An 18,145-nucleotide genomic window follows, 5' to 3' on the forward strand; every position below is an offset into this window, starting at 1 on the left:
ATTCAGTCACGTTCTCGTTCAAAAGAAAACCGTGAAGAAAATCAACTCTATAATGTGTATGTGAATGTCCTGTTTTCTTTTGAAACAAAGACACAAATAAAATAAAAAATGTGTTATGGAATCAGTTGCACTTGAGAGCTCATACAGAAAACTAATTTGAGTTTGAAAGGACGAGGCGCTAAATTATCTCTGAAATTCTTTGTGCATTAAATTTATTTCTAGCTCATTCGTCTCCTCAAACTGAAACATGGCTTTGCAAGAAAGGAGACTAGACAGCATGTCTAGTAAAGGGGTCATATGATGCTTTTTTTTAAAGATCATTATTTTCTGCATTTGGTTTAACAGAATATGTTTACATGCTTTAATGTTCATAAAACACATTATTTATCAAATACTGTACATTATTGTAGGTCCTCTATGCCCCGCCTCTCTCAAAGGTGTTGTTTTCTACAAAGTCCCTCCTTCTGACAAGCGCAGTCTGCTCTGATTGGCCAACTGACCCAGCGCATTGTGATTGGCCGAACTCAACAAGCAGGTGTCGGAAATGTAACGGCCCTTTCCATAATCGCAACAATAAATGTAAAGACAGTTAATAATGTCCTTAGTTTTACCGTCAGTTCAAGCCCAAAAGGGAACAGAGACGCGTGACAGACACAGTGATGATGAAGCTCGTATGTTTTTGCAGTACACAAGCCACGGATCGTTAAGACAGCTGACTCCAACTGTTATGTGACCTTATCTCTCTCTCTCTCGCTCACACACACACACACTAGGGATGGGCGATACCACATTTTTTCCATGCGATACAATGCCGATACTTTTTGTTACAATGTTAGCGATTCCGATACCGATATCGACACTGCTTATAATTTTTTTTAAAAATAATCTTAATTTTATATATATATAACGTCAAGCCAACTTCATGCCTTTTTTTTATTTTTGTTTTACTTTCTTTAGTTTTCTTTTCTCTGCGCCGGATTGCTGATGTCCTTTACCTGGGCATAGATGTCCATCCATCAATTATGAACGTTCATCCGCAAACATGATGTGCGAGCGGTCGCGAGCGCGGATGGGAGAATGGTGCATGTTTTCTTTTTGGGTTTTTTTGAGCAACTGGGATGGTGCCCCCTCTGGGAGTTGGTGCCCTACGCAGACTGCGTATTCTGCGTATAGGGAGCAGCGGTACTGCTGTCATCTTTTGCGCAAGTCGCAACCTTGCATGCCGTGTTGTGATGGTGAATGGTACATTGCACTGCGTGCAGCCGCAGACCAATCGGTGTTAACGTCATACCACCGTGTCAGCGAGACCATTTCTTTTTATATCATTTACACACTGTCCCGATGTGCCTGCACACACTGCTTAAAACATTTACTTATAAAGAAATTATAAATATAATTAAGTATCGATACTTTGCAGAAAATATCAATACCAAAATAGAAGCTTCTGAGTATCGATATATCGATACTGCAGCATCGATGTGCACATCCCTATTGTAGAGGTAGAAGACACGAGCAAAGTATAATGAACGTAGATGAGAGATATTTAAATTAAAATATCGATTCAATTACAATTGTATCGACCTGATACCAATACCAGTGTTGGTATCGATACTATCGATACTTAGATCGATCCGCCCAGCCCTAACACACACACACACACAACAAAACTCTGCATTTGAACAGTCAATAGCAAAAACTTAAACTAATAACAAAACATACTTACAGTAGCTGATTCAGAAGCACCAGATTGTCGTAGCAAAGTCAGAATTACCTCCTCCTCTAGGTTCACGAAACGGTCATCCATAAAATGCATTGCTGTTCTGTTGTGAGTAATCTCAATGATTCCTAAATGCATCTACTTTCGGAAGGCCAAATAAAGTGTTTTGCTTTCGTCTAGATACACACAGCTTCTCCCTGACATGGTTACTTCAACACTAAATGCAGTTACTGAAACAACGCCTTCTTTCTTTGCATGAAAATTTGGACAACATTATACAAATATTTCCACATAGTGACATAGACATGTGAGGGTGTGTTTCAATGAGCCATTTTAGGGGGCGTGGCAGGGTCTTAACTTTGATTAAGAATATCTCTTTTGATTTAAGATTTTAGTCTTTGCAACTTTACAGACCTTCTTCATGCACCAAGAGCTTGTAACACTCCAAAGAGAAAGGAAAAATTGAAATCGTATTATATGACCTTTTAACATTTATTTTAAATGTCTCTATAAAGAGTGTGCCATTCTTCTCAGCCATGATATTTCTAGTTTTTATTAAAACATGAAATGATTGATATGTTATACAGGTGCATTTAAAAGAATTAGAATATCATTAAAAAGTGCTTTATTTTTATTTATTTTTATTTTTTTTATTCAAAAAAGCAAACTATCTTATATTCTAGATAAATATTAGGTGAGTTGGCTGGCTAATCAAGGACAGTAATATCATGGTCAGCAAACCACTTGGAAGTGGTTTTGGCAGTGTGGGCAGGTGCTAAAGTTCTGCTGCAAAATGAAATCAGCATCTTCATAAAGCTTGTCAGCAGATGGAAGCATAAAGTGCTCCAAACTCTCCTGGTAGATGGCTGCATTGACTTTGGACTTGATAAAACACAATGGACCAACACCAGCAGATGTCACGGCACCCCAAATCATCACTGACTTCAGAAACTTTACACTGGACTTCAAGCAACTTGGATTTTGTGCCTCTTTAGTCTTCCTCCAGATTCCGGACCTTGATTTCTAAATGAAATGCTAAATTTGCTTTAATCTGAAAAGAGGACTGTGGACCACTGAGCAACAGTCCAGTTCTTTTTCTCCTTACCCCAAGTGAAATGCTTCTGATGTTTTTTTGTGGTTCAGGAGTGGCTTGATTCTAGGAATGTGACAGCTGTCGTCTCCACTCCTTGTGAAGCTCCCCCAAGTTCTTGAATCAGCTTTTCTGACAATCTTTCCAAGGCTCTGGTTATACCTTTTGCTTGTGCACCTTTTCCTACCACTCTTCCTTCCTTCCAGTCAACTTTCTATGAATATATTTTGAAACAGCACTCTGTGTACAGTCAGCCCTTTCAGCAATGACCTTCTGTGGCTTACTCTCCTTGTGGAGGGTGTTGATGATTGTCTTCTGGATAAGTGTCAAGTCAGTAGTCTTTCACATAATTGTGGTTGCATGCTCTGATTCTGAACTAGCCCAAGAGGTACCCAGTATTTATCCTCAAAATGGAATATTCAAATGTTTTGAGATGCTAAATTAAAAATTTTCCTAAGCTGTAAGTCGTAACCATCAGAATTAAAACAAAAAAATCAATTTAAACTAAAAAAACTCCATGAATCTAGAATATAAGAAAGTTAGCTTTTTTTAAATTAAATTACAAAAAATAAAGACATTTTCCATGATATTCTATTTTTTTGAGATGCACCTGTATATAACATTAAACAATCTGCTGATTGACAAGACACCAGGTATGTAAATTAATATACATTAACTGTAAATTATTATTTTGTCTGATTACACTGTCTGATGAAGAGCCACATGGCTCGACACATTACTTTTGATGAGAACATGCTATAAATATTGTTATATATATATATATTAGAAAGTAGATATTTTTTTACACTAATCAATAGTAACAAAATCCACAAAAGGTGAAAACATGCATTAATACCCAAAGTTCGTTATAAAGGACATTAAAATCACTAGCTTTACTGTGCAAGAAAAGTTAATATTGTTGCATTTCTATCAAATCTAGAAGAAAAAAAGTCTCATTCAAACCCACAAACATTTGGCATTTCTGAAAAGCACATGTCCTTTTTAATATGCACCAAATCAAATAAAAACGAGACAAAACCAATGGATATTTCACAGGAATATGGTTGACCTATAAATACAAGGAATCTTTGATTAAATGTGCAGATTGAATTGAAACCAAAACCTTGTTTTAATTCCAAAATGTGAGACATCACCAAAACACAACCAAGTCACAAACGCTCTTAAAGAGGCAACAACATATTGCTTTATATTTTGTGCAGGTTTTATTGATGACAGATAAGGTCTATTCTGTGATAGCGATCTTGTAATATCCGCATGCTACAAGTTATGAAATATAAATAATGACTACTACAACAAAACCCATGCAGTCAATGTCCACTGAATTTGAACTCCACTAGTTTTATTCTTCTTAATAGCAACTCCAGTCCACCATAAAAAAATTAACTATCCCCATGCCTTTTTTGATTGAGTGCTGCAGCATCACTACCACTTGACCTCCACGGTATACATTAAATTAATAGAAAATAATTAGAGCGGTTCAATTAGACATTGATCTGAGTATGTTAACAGCAGCACTTTCTCAGACAAGAAGATCATGTACTGAAGCTGCGGGGCTGATTGGTAGCATGAGGCTGGTTAATTGGGAAGGTGGGCCTGCGCAGTATAGCAGGAGGCTTTCTTTGCCATGTACTCTCAGGCGCTGTGCTCAGCTTTCATTACATCAGGGTCGAAGAGCCTCGTGATAGCATCCTAAAAAGAGTTGTATTAAGAGAGAGGCACAACACGAGTGATTTCACGAGCAGCCAATATAATATGCCAAAGAGGCGGACGAGTCAAGGTGATATGAAAGAAAGAGGCGGAACTAAACCCAGAAAGATATTCTCATTCTATCCATCGCAAACGCACACATGCATTTATTTAAGCATGCCGGAGAAAGAGACAAAAGTCCTCTGTGAGGAGATGGAAAAACGGGGGAGACAGAGGAGTGGGTGAAAATGCAAAAGAGAGAAAAGAGAGAAAAAGGGGATCAAGCCAAGAAAGATTTTTAATGAGGAAAAACTAAGAAATCAAAGACTGCTCATGCTACAGACCATCTTTAATCCCCACAGACTAGAGTGAGAGAGTTAGACAGAGAGTTGAGATGGAATAAGATCAGTGAGTCCTCTTCAAAAAAAATTAAATCTTCTGAGGAAGTGTGTGTTCTGAATTTACAATGCGTGTGTGTTCTTATATTGTATTGTGCGCAGGAGTGTGTGTGTTCTCACACATGTATCATTAGGCATCATTAGAGCAAATTATATAGAAGGAGAGAGACAGATGCTGCCCTTGGCACACGTAACTGTTGAGAACCCTTACACCACTGCAGCACGCTGCACGGACAGCAGCTAAGACCTCAGAAACACAACATGCATACACACTAGTATGCAGAAATACATGCAAATCACTTAAACTGTATGTATAGAAACAGTACTTATAAATACAGATTATAGGGATAGTTCTCACGCATACTGTGCAGTGTTTGCAGTGTTATTTTAGTCCACTTGCATTAATTTTCACTGTCAACATTAATAAGGAGGGCTTCTTTATCAGTGACTGAAAGGATTTAGTTTCCTCTTAAAGGGAAAGTTCACCTAAAATAATACATTTACTCATCCTCGTGTCATTCCAAATCTGTACGACTGACTGTCTTCTGTGTAAGACAAAAAAGGATATTTTTAAAAAATGTCTCCACAAAGTGATTTTTGTTTTTCCATACAATGAATGTCAAAGGGGTCAACAATGTTTTCTTATTATGAATACTTTTGTCTTGTTTTTAGTACAAAATTCTAAATATTCTTAAATATAAAATCAATACATACTGTTAAAATGATTAAGTGCGTTTTAATATAAACATTAATTAAGTTTTCCAATTGATTTAAGTTTATTAGACGATTTCTCAGAAAACAAGACTTATATATCTCGTCATTTTGCTTCTCATGTATCTTTAAGATTGTTTAGTTCTTGTATTGTAAAACAGAAAATACTGAGTAAGAAAAGTTTTTTACCCTACTAAGTTTCATTATATGGACAAGAAACATATTTTTCACAAAGCATACAGGTTTGGAACGACATGAAAGTGTAATTGTAATTTTTTAGGTGAACTATCCCTTTAAAATAATTCTAATCCTTCATTCACTAATAAAAAGCCCTGCTTATTAATGTTGACAGCAGAGATTAATGCATGTAGACTAAAATAATATCACAAACACACAGTATGTCAAAGAGAGAAAGAGAGCGAGAGAGAGAGAGACTACAACAACAAGCATACTCAAAGGAAATGGATTTAGCCACCGTGCAAGTGAAAATGTATCACATGTGGCTCAGTCCAAACACACTTTATCTTTTCCATTTCATCAATCCCATCGTTTCTTCTGCCATTGTGCATTCTAACTAATTTCTCCTCCTCCCACCCATCCTTCCCTCCCTCTCTCCCTAATCCTTCATCCTCTTCCTCTTCTTCACATTTCTGCGTGTAATCCTATAGATTCTCTGATGTTATGCTACACTCTCACTCCTCTCTGGCTCTCCTCCTCCTCCTCCTCCTCCCCTCTCTCTCTCCCTCTCTGTCTCTCCCTCCCCCTCCTCTTCTCTCTCTCTCTCTCTCTCACTCTCTCTCTCTTTCCCTTCCTCTATCTCTTTCTCTTGCACCACCTGTTAGTGCAGACCCCTGTGCTTTGGAATTCACTTGTTTATGTGGGAGTCTTTCACACTCACACAATCAAAGGTAAGAGAAAATCCTGTTTATTTATATGTAACTTCCTAATACCTATTTTGTCATTGAATCTCCTGGCATTCCCTTGTTTATTTCTTTATTTGTTTGTCCCTCTCTCTTGACAAACCCCTCCCTCCGTTTCTGTCTCTCCGGTAATTAGTCAGTTCATTGTTAACCCCTTCTTGCTGTGTTAATGTGTTTAGTAATTTTAAATGAAATTACCATAAAGTTCCCTCTACCTGTTTACCACCGGTCCCTTTAACCTCTCCTTTTCTCCGTGTGCGTGAGCCTCCACAATCTGCACTCATTGTGTGTTAAGTATTAATATACTCATGTTTGCATGCATGGTAACCTTTTCGCACTCTCTTCCTGTTTCTCTCTCACCTCCCCTCCACCCCTCAACTCTCGTTTGCGGTTTTGTTTTTGCATAATCTTAACTTTGGATGTGGAGAATATATTTCATTCTGGCACAGAGCAAGAAAATATGTGAATAATCTGACACTTGGTGACACTGTGATAGGAGAAATTGTGCATGCATTGGTTTTTTTGAAGCTCTTGTGGAAAGCGTGTGATGTGAACCGTGCTCTCTCTTATGCTCACTCTAGTAATCCATCAGTGTCTGAGTGAAGTCTGAGTGCTTCTCATCAGGACCACTGATCTCGTGTGAATAAAAGAGAACATGATACCTCTGATGAGACACAAGTGAGAGTTTAGAGATAGATGGACAGACAGACAGACAGACAGACAGACAGATAAATAGATAGATAGCGAGTGAGCGAGCGAGCATATTGACAGCAGTCCAAATCCCATCTAGCCATTGTGTTTCATAATGTGAATTTAGCTTCAAGTGCCAACAATGTCATAATGTGCTGTGAAAACACACTTCCAAACATGTCAGTAGTTTACAGTACTGGAATATTTCTCTTCTTTACTTCCTTTCACACCCACATCCCACCCCCCACTCCGAGGCGTCTTCTCAACAGCCTCTTCATGTCTTGCTGTGATCTAATCTCAAGAGCTGACATTCATTCATTTTGTGACTGCACTCACAGAGTTAGCGTGCTAGTGCGCAATGCGCACAGTTTATAATGCAAGCAGTAGGCAAGAGGCAGCGTCCTTTCACAACACAGTGTTGTGCATGCAACTTACTGCAAGTTTGCTTTTCTTTTTTTACTGATGACATAAAACAACAGTGCTAACATGATAGCTAACTTATATATAATAATATTTAAGAATAGATTTCTTTAATGATTGTGCTAGGAATGAGGTCTATAGTTGCCTGCCAAGCAAAGCACATATAAAGTCTATGTAAATTGGATTACATTCTAATTCGCCGCTGGCTTTGTAGTTTCTGAAAGACATAAAATCACTTTTGAACTGAAATGAGCCCACACAGTGTCTCACCAGATGGAGAAAAAAATGATAATATACAATCACATTCAGTTGATAAGAATTATATTATTATTCAGATTTGTTCTAGTGTGCACATATAATTTCTTCCGAAATCTTATTTCGTCAAATAATGATTTTTGATGCAAATTTACATTTCCCTGATTCTGAGGGCCGACAAACAATCCTTAGATTTCAGTCCTCGCCACTGAATTGCAAATCATTGAAAATGTTTAAACAAACCGGCTTCATAAACCATCATGGAGACATATTATTATGTACTGCAGGTGGTGGGAAGAGATTTGATTTGAAGGCTGAAAAAAATTGTTTGCTTGGCGTGAGGAACTGTGCTAATCGCTAATCTTGTTGGTGTCCATGTGTCATGATCTCATTAGCCGCTCTGCGCCAATGCCATTGTGACAACTTACCTGCCACCACCGTGGCGACAGTCATGATGCCTGTCAAAACGCCATGATGGATTGGCAAGAACAAACCCCTGCAATGGCATGCAATTATGTCCTTTTGGCCAAATGGGCAAGAATTACTGTACCTTAAAGGTCAGCTATGTATGAGTATATGTCCTATTCCCCGCATTCGTCCTTCTCTTGAAACTACGGCTACGAATGTCTCTCTGATCCTTTCTCCCTCTCTGTCCAAATGTAGAATGTTTATTGGACATTAAATAATGAGAATAAACAAAAACTAAAATACTGTTAAATATAAATATTATTCAAATATTAATATAAAAGATATTCCTGTTTTATTTACACAATCATTCAAATCTTTGAGGTCAGCGTGAGTAAGTCAGTAGTATTTTGAAATTTTCTTATAATTTGAAATAACTGTTTTATACTTTGTTTTGTATTTTTTAAAATGCAATTTATTCCTGTGATGTTGATGTTGAGTTTTCAGCAGCCATTCCAGTCTCATATGTCACACGATCCTTTAGAAATCACTCTAATATAAGAAATATTTCTTATCATCATCATTGATGAAAATGTTGCGCGGCTTAATATTTTTGTGGGAACCATGGTACATAATATCAGGATTCTTTGATGTATAGGAAGTTATAACATAAATTATTTGTAACATTACAAACATGTTTACTGTTGCTTTCAATCAATTTAATCCTTGCTGAATTAAAGTATTGATATTTATGCGATATGTGATTTTCTTTTCATTGCTGAATATAAAGTTTAAAAATAACATTAATTTGAAATAACACTGACTTCACTGTCACCTTTGACCAATTCAATGCATCCTTGTTGAATAAAAGAATGAAACTTAAAAATATAGGCCTATATCTTACTCTTAAACTTAGTAGTGTATAATAAATAGGCTACATAAATAATTATAAGTACTATATATACAGTACAGACCAAAAGTTTGGACACAACTTCTCATTCAAAGAGTTTTCTTTATCTTCATGACTATAAAAATTGTAGAGTCACACTGAAGGCAATAAGGGCTATTTGAGCAAGAAGGAGAGTGATGGGGTGCTGCGCCAGATGACCTGGCCTCCACAGTCACCGGACCTGAACCCAATCGTGATGGTTTAGGGGTGAGCTGGACCGCAGACGGAAGGCAAAAGGGCCAACAAGTGCTAAGCATCTCTCGGGGAACTCCTTCAAGACTGTTGGAAGACCATTTCAGGTGACGACCTCTTGAAGCTCATCAAGAGAACGCCAAGAGTGTGCAAAGCAGTAATCAAAGCAAAAGGTGGTGTGACGAGTCAGCTGCCTCCTCCCTGATTGTCACCGGCACCCCGTCCTAAATCGCCGCCCTTCACCAGGCTCCCGACTGGAGTGGGTGTGTGAGAGGAGGGGCGCTGGACGAGTCAGGGCTGGCGGCGTGTGATGGGGCACACCTGAAGGAAGTGGAGCCTCATTACCGCCGCTGTTTAAAAGCCCAACGCGCCTCTCCTCAGGAGACCGGTCTCTTCCCCGTGCATGCACACTGGTGTCCTCGTGGGTCCAGGAAGGGTGCGTTGAGGGACTCCCGCGCCACCAAGACGTGAGCTGCCGGACCCGCGATCCGGAAGGGAACCGCACCCGTATACACGGCCGACGGGCCAGGATGCCGGGCCGTCCATCCCCTACCAGCGCCGCGGCCGACGAGAGAGATGTGGCCGCTAGATGAAGCCGCCGCCCCTCGCGCCCCGGACCAAGGAGGGGAGCGCGTGCGGCCGCCGGACTCCGCCCCTTACCTGGACCCTTCCTCGGTGAACACTGCCCGACCCACACAAACCCCGCAGCACAACGAGGACACCAGATTCCCTGTTATTTTGGACACTTTCCCCCTTTGGCCACTTTTATTCCCTTTGTTTTATGATTTCTGTTAATAAAAGCCTCTCTGAGGCCTGACGCCACGCCCACTGTGTCTGTCTTGTGCTCCTCCCGTGACACTGGTGAAGAATGCGGGCAGGCGGAGCCTAGACAGCGCAGTTGGGAAACGTCTGGTGACGTCACTCCCTCTCGCTTGCAAACGTTCGTGAGAACCCAGACTGGGACGGAGGAAAACTGGGGACAGCCTCCCAGCCACACAAGGGGTAAGTGACTTTTCCATTGTCATTTTGCCCGGTGGTTGGTTGAGGCTGTCACTAAAACCCGGTTTCTCTGTCCCTGTTCTGGTGCGCTGCGAGAGGGAGGACCGCCCGGAGAGGAAGCCCCGCCCACTCCGACCGTTTGGAGCCTGGTTGAGGATGGTAGCACTCCCGTGTGGGTGGCGCCCTGGGGACGGGGATGTCGCTTGGGAGGGGGAATGTGACGAGTCAGCTGCCTCCTCCCTGATTGTCACCGGCACCCCGTCCTAAATCGCCGCCCTTCACCAGGCTCCCGACTGGAGTGGGTGTGTGAGAGGAGGGGCGCTGGACGAGTCAGGGCTGGCGGCGTGTGATGGGGCACACCTGAAGGAAGTGGAGCCTCATTACCGCCGCTGTTTAAAAGCCCAACGCGCCTCTCCTCAGGAGACCGGTCTCTTCCCCGTGCATGCACACTGGTGTCCTCGTGGGTCCAGGAAGGGTGCGTTGAGGGACTCCCGCGCCACCAAGACGTGAGCTGCCGGACCCGCGATCCGGAAGGGAACCGCACCCGTATACACGGCCGACGGGCCAGGATGCCGGGCCGTCCATCCCCTACCAGCGCCGCGGCCGACGAGAGAGATGTGGCCGCTAGATGAAGCCGCCGCCCCTCGCGCCCCGGACCAAGGAGGGGAGCGCGTGCGGCCGCCGGACTCCGCCCCTTACCTGGACCCTTCCTCGGTGAACACTGCCCGACCCACACAAACCCCGCAGCACAACGAGGACACCAGATTCCCTGTTATTTTGGACACTTTCCCCCTTTGGCCACTTTTATTCCCTTTGTTTTATGATTTCTGTTAATAAAAGCCTCTCTGAGGCCTGACGCCACGCCCACTGTGTCTGTCTTGTGCTCCTCCCGTGACAGTGGCTACTTTGAAGAACCTACAATATGACATATTTTCAGTTGTTTCACACTTTTTTGTTATGTATATAATTCCACATGTGTTAATTCATAGTTTTGATGCCTTCAGTGTGAATATACAATTTTCACAGTCATGAAAATAAAGAAAACTCTTTGAATGAGAAGATGTGTCCAATCTTTTGGTCCGTACTGTATATATATATATATGAACAGTAATATAATTATGAAAATATTAATACACCAATATATTTTTATAAAGAAAACAATTAGACATGATAATATATATCTGCCCTTGTGTTTTAAGAAGCGGACCATCAAAATGTTTGAAATCCCCTTCAGTTGGGGACCCATCACAGGGTGCTGACTGTTCCCCAGTATCAGAACAGTACAAAATGATGCTCCCCGATTGAAATTCTTCATTATTTCTGCTGGGATTAATTGCAAACGCCCTGAAACGCAATTATACGAAATGTGCCCTCAGAAACAAGACCACTAATAAGTCAAACGTGCATCTGTATTTTTTCAGATTACACACTCATGTTCACCAGCCCTGCCATCCTCTCCTCGTTTTAGCTCAGCAACTCCTAAAAAGAATATTTTGTGGTTTACTCTGTGAAGCTGCTCCGTATGCGGTTCTCAGTGGTGCTTTAAACTTGACTAACCTTAACCGCCGCACTGTTTTGCAGCTCGCCTCACATTGGGGGCGTAAAGTGTTGGTCAGAATTGAAAGTGTGCTGTGGCACGCAGCTCCGACATCTCAGAAACAGTTTTGACAAGCCAGGTCAATTCATCTCAGTCTCTGGAGGTATTACAGATCAAATGCATATCTGACAGTCTGTCAAAACAAACAAGCCTGTTTAGAGCACAAGCCTCTTGAACAAGGTCTTTAATTTAGAAAGGACAGCACAAAGGCTTAACAGCAGTTCCAATTTACATGCAGGGAAGAGGAAATCGGCCAAGCACTGCTTCTGGCTTTATGGATAGATTTTTGCTCACGACTTCTAGATAAATCAGAGCAGGGCTTAGATGGCGAGTTCTTTAAGCTAGAGCTCAGCACAAACTTCTGAAGCCGCAGCATCCAAACGCCCACTCTCCTCCATCTCTGAAGCTCCAGACGCACTCGTTCCTCACTGCTCTGTACCTACTCATGCTCACAGCCTCTAGCCTATTGCCCTTATGCTGTAGTTTGCAGTTCCACTCTGCAACTAAGTAGCAATTCTTATGTTTATTTGTGTCTACTTATAAATAAAACATACAGCATATAAAGAAAAGAGCTCAACAAAGAGAACTTTGGTTCTGGTTTCTAACATAGGGCTCTAGATCCTGTAAAATGCCTTTATGATCTGTTTCCTTGATCTCTCAAGAAAAAATCACAATGGCCTTAAAGCTGCAGTAGGTAACTTTTGTAAATATATATTTTTTTTACATATTTGTTAAACCTGTCATTATGTCCTGACAGTAGAATATGAGACAGATAATCTGTGAAAAAATCAAGCTCCTCTGGTTCCTCCCAGTGGTCCTATTGCCATTTGCAGTTACAGCCCGCTCCCGGTAAAAAACAACCAATCAGAGCTGCGGTCCGTAACTTTGTTTGTGTTCAAAATGTAGAAAAATGAACATAATAAGCGAGTACACCATGAATCCATTTTCCAAACTGTGTTTTTAGCTTGTCCTGAATCACTAGGGTGCACCTATAATAAGTGTTTATATTCTGACTATTTTAGATTGCTTCGGGCGAACCGCGGCGGAGTAACCCAGTACCTTTGTGATTCTTCATAGACATAAACAGAGAGAAGTAGTTCCGGCTACGATGTTCTTCCGCAAGACGCAAGCAGTTCTGTTTATTAACCGCTAGAGCGTCAAAAGTTCCCTACCGCAGCTTTAACACACAATGGAGAATGTATGACTTAATGTATTTCTGTGATTGCAAGTGGCCTAATGATCTGCATAGTGAATTTGCTTGGGTGATCTATGTGAACGCCTGTGAAACTATGTTGAATTTGCTTTTGAACTATATATTAAGTGTGGGAAGTTTCATGGTCATGCCTTATATACAAACTGGGTTGAACAATGCCTAGTTGCAAAGAAAAGCATTTTCAGACATAGATATATACTTTTATTAGGTTTTGCATTTGCAAAGACTACTTTTTTTCCTCAAGGTTTTTAAGTCTTCTGGCTCAGCTTGTAAACAGTCTCAAAAACAACAAATTCTGTGCTTACTGGAGTCACTCCAAAGATTTGACACATTGGCAGTTCTCCAGTCACTTGGTTAACATGGAAGAAAGCTGCAAAGGTAGTCAATGGAGATACAGCCAGGTGTATTACGGAGACAGCTGTGTACAAGCAAAACCTGAGGGAAACTATAGTAGGAAAATGTCCTCCCTTTTGTCTGTGCAAAAATTCGATGGCTTCCACGGTTCATCATCTTAGAAATGAAGGTATAAAGACGGACTTCAGGAGCCTCCATGTTCACTTTCAAATGATATAGGGGTCAGTTAATTTAGACACCGTCATATCATTCCAGACCTGCATGACTTTCTTTCTTCTGTAGAACACAAAAGAAAATATTTTTTAAAAATGTGTGCGTTCAATGGAAGTCTTTGGGATCCAATGTTGTTTTGGACCCCACTGACTTTTAATTGTATGAAGATAAAAACAGTGTTCTTTTGAAGATTATTGGGTTTGGAACGTTCTGGCAGAATTGTCTGCGTACTGGAAGTAGTTTTGGATTATATGCTAGCTAATAAGTGTCAAAATAACACTCTTTTCTCTTCTTTAGCTCTATGACGGTGCGTAAGGGAAAAAAGCTCACCATCTCCATCCAGGAACACATGGCCATAGACGTCTGTCCCGGCCCCATACGACCAATTAGACAGATCTCTGCCTATTTCCCCCGACTCTCCCCGACTGCTGAGCCTATCTCTCCTAACCCTGCCTCTCTATTGGCTCTCAGCCCGGGGGTCGGGGCCTCTGGAGGAACGAGCAGAGGTCTCCTGTCCCCTCTGCAGGCAGAGGTCAGAGGAGGGGGTGGGACTCTGTCAGCAGCAAGCAGCATTGAGACATCGGTGGACATCTGCAGTTCAGACAGCGATGACAGTAGTAAGTTATGACATTGTGTGCTTAGCTCCCTACAGGATCACACACACACCATCCAAGGGAAACTCTTTAGTCATACATCAATACATAACTGTAACTGTAAGGTATATCATGAAAGTATAATCAGGTTACATAAGCTACAGTGCCCTCTTAGCTAGTGAGTCACATTTGAGTGCATAATGGTAGTTTTGAGAGACCATGCATTTTAGCGATGCCTAAAGTGGCAGTCCAACTGAACTTTGGACACTGTGACAGGGTGATATGACGTCAAGCCCTGCAGCGTCTTAAAAAAAATAAACATTCATTCATTCAAAAAAATTATGATAAAGAAAAAGGTAAAATATTCAATACTAAAAACATTATCAAACATTACATGCTTTTTGACGCTATTTAATTTGAGATTACAGAGTAATCTCTCTTTGTCTTCACTTTTATTTACATGACGATAAAACCATGACTGAACGTCCAAAGGTATGCTGAAACATACGATGAAACTTAATTTAATGTATAATTTTTCTAATAATTTCTGTGGAATTAAACCGTGGAAAGATTTTAATTACGGAGTCCCGCACATGATGTGTAAGAAAAAATAAATAAATTGTGCGCACGATTTACTCATCCGTTCCCTCAATGTACTAAAAGTGCACACGATTACTATTGCGTTCCCTCGATTTACTAATGCAAATTTACTAATGCGAATTAGAAAATTGTGCACACAATTTATAAATCGAGTGAACGAAATAGTAAATCAAGAATGCAATAGTAATCGTGTGCACGTTTTAGTACACTGAGGGAACGAATTAGTAAATCGTGCACACGATTTAGCCAACTAATTTTTCCTGCATGTCATGTGCGGGGCTCCGTAGTTAATAAAACGATCTCCTGATACATTTACATCAGGGAATGTCCATAGCTGCTTGTTAGTTAAGAATTTAGATAAAAACAAATAAATATAAATAAATATATATTATATAACTAGGCTATATTTACTATAGTAATTATATTACATTATATTATATTAATGAACTATATATAAACTATATTTTAAATGGTAATATTACTTAACCTGTTATCTGTAGTGTTTAAAATAAATCTCCAAGTTATGTAAGAATCTCAGAAAATGAATCTCCTGTCAAAAATGCCTGAAAAGGAATCTTAAGAGATCATTTTCTCACAAAAATAAAAAGGAACATTTTGGAAGTTATATGTATAGAATAGAATAGAATTAGGTATTTTATTGTTTTAAATATATTATCCATATGGTAACGTCAGTCCACAAATGAACACCCTACCTGGTCTAAGCCTTGCAGGAATACATAGCTATTGCGAGTATTTTGCTTGTCATATTACCTTATTTAAACTGTTGTTGGTTGCCAGTGCCTGGCAAAAATTAAATGTGAATAATGACGTTAATTGTGCAATATTAAGCCTGTACTTTGCATTGGCAATATAAATAGTACAGGCTTAATATTGCAATTTGCAATGTTGCAATCCATCTTACCATCTGTCAGAAATGCATGCCTTATAATTTTACTCCATAATGGATTGTTCAATCTGCTTTCTGTCAGGTTGTATGGTATAGATGTTATTAACATTTATACTATCATTCCTCTTCTTGTGTAGCTGCACTGGGGACATTAGAGTTTGAACTGAGGTATGAGACAGCAACCAGTTCACTCCACTGTACCATCATCAGAGCCAAGGTAACGTCAGTCTCACACCTATTCGTGACTCACACTACAAAACCTGCAGGTGATTTACTCTTTAGCAGTTTGCTCTAATTCAACAGGTCTCAATACCGTTGTTTCTCAAATTGTTTTGTTTTCGGTGTAGGGTCTGAAACCTATGGATTTTAATGGTCTGGCAGACCCTTATGTCAAACTTCATCTTCTACCAGGAGCATGTAAGGTGGGCAAGTTTAGACCCTGTTTGGAGCAATTAAACCTTCAATGCATGATGTTTACAGATTTTTTCATGATGTTTACACTTTATACACTATATGGCCAAAAATACATTGACACCCAAACATCAAGCACATATGTGCTTACTGAACATTTATCTCAAAACTATGGGAATTAATAGAGAGATGATATTGGGATGGGATGCTGGGATTTGCTCTCATTCAGACACAAGAGAATCAGGGAGGCATTGATGTTGGGAGATGGGCCTGACTGATCCAATTCATCCCAATAGTGTTCATTGGGAGCCGGGTCTGGGCTTTGTGCCTGTCACGTTTTTCTACACCATTTCATCATAGATCTTGCTTTGTGCACAGTATCATCATTCTGGAACAGAAAAGCACGCTCCCCAAACTCTCCCAAAAATCACCTTCTGTGACATTAAAGGGTCAAGCCAAAAATATACATTAAAAGCGAATTTCCACACATTTTTGGCCACATTGTGTTTTTTATTTATGAAAATATAATCAAAATGATGAATCATGACAAAGTGTTGACACAGTAAGCACCTCTGAAATAATACTCAAAATGTTTTATAGAATTTATATTATACTACCATTCAAAATTTTGGGGCTGGTAAAATTTGTAAATGTTTTTGACAGTCTTTTATCCTAAACAAGGTTGCATTTATTTGATTTAATATACTGTAATAACTGCATATTAAAATATTAAAATAACTGCATTACTTTTTTTTTTTTTTTTTTTTTTTTTTTTTTTACATATATTAAAATGTCATTTTATTTATTCCTGTGATGCAAAGCTGAATTTTCAGCATAATTACTCCAATCTTCAGTGATATCCTGATATGATGATCCTCCAGAAATCAGTCTAATATGCTGATTTGCTGCTCAAGGAAAAAAAAATCTTCGTTTTGATCTATTTAATATGTCCTTGCTGAAAATTATTATTTTTTTAATTCTGAAATCCTTCCGACCTCATATTTTTAACGAGGCTTGAGTATATTAGAGGATTAAGATATTAAGATATAACCTTTATCTTTATCCATTCATTTATTCAAACTGTTTTATACCAACAGGCTAATAAACTGAAAACCAGAACGATACGTAACTCTCTAAATCCTGTTTGGAATGAGACTCTTACTTACATTGGCATCACAGAGGAGGACATGCACAGAAAGACTCTGAGGTTAGTGAAGACATCTGTGCATTCTTTAATCTCTCTTTATGGGTGACTCCAAGTGGGCTGTGAATCTATTTTGGAGATTTCTTTCAAATTCTCCTCTCGGAGAGCAGTGATATGACAGTAGCCTGCACATCTTGCTTCGACAGTAGGTGTGTAGGTGTGAAACAGAGAGTGCATCTGCTAAGCAGACCTTCCCGTCGCTTATGAACCTTCAGGAATGATCAAGTTTCTGGGTACATTAACTATTGTGTGTATCTTGGAAAGTCTGAATATTTTTGCAATGCTGAAAAGCCCCAACACCTCAAAGGTTCCTCACAAGAGGTGAAGTGACTGTAGCACTCAGGTTTATGCTGCGATTATCCACAGAAAATGACCTCTGTGCTTGTGGTATAAATGAACAGTATCCCCTGGCAACCTGGGACTGGGACTGCTGGGGTTTTCAAACTTGCCCTTTTTTCAATGGCGGGGTGACAGCAGTCACACTGTTAAAAATCGCTGTAAAAAAACGGCCAAATTTCGACAGTAAAATACTGTTTTTCATTTAAACAGTGCATTCTGGGTAATATTAATCGTTTTCGAGAAGTAGCCTGCTGCTATATA

At 39.9% G+C, this 18,145-nt stretch overlaps 1 protein-coding gene across 1 annotated transcript in view; it reads left to right on the top strand.

Annotated features, from left to right (window-relative positions):
- Positions 1 to 6,361: 6,361 nt before the first annotated feature.
- Positions 6,362 to 18,145, top strand: part of LOC127947386 (double C2-like domain-containing protein alpha) — a 31,445-nt gene continuing 19,661 nt past the window's right edge. Inside the window, exons 1-5 of the mRNA XM_052544480.1 lie at positions 6,362 to 6,531; positions 14,128 to 14,447; positions 16,068 to 16,147; positions 16,278 to 16,352; positions 17,439 to 17,548. Of these exons, the coding sequence (XP_052400440.1) occupies positions 14,132 to 14,447; positions 16,068 to 16,147; positions 16,278 to 16,352; positions 17,439 to 17,548 (581 nt within the window). The 5' untranslated portion in view covers positions 6,362 to 6,531; positions 14,128 to 14,131. The remainder of the gene's footprint in view (positions 6,532 to 14,127; positions 14,448 to 16,067; positions 16,148 to 16,277; positions 16,353 to 17,438; positions 17,549 to 18,145) is intronic.

The sequence above is a fragment of the Carassius gibelio genome, chromosome A3 (assembly GCF_023724105.1).
Source record: "Carassius gibelio isolate Cgi1373 ecotype wild population from Czech Republic chromosome A3, carGib1.2-hapl.c, whole genome shotgun sequence".
Classification (NCBI taxonomy): domain Eukaryota; kingdom Metazoa; phylum Chordata; class Actinopteri; order Cypriniformes; family Cyprinidae; genus Carassius; species Carassius gibelio.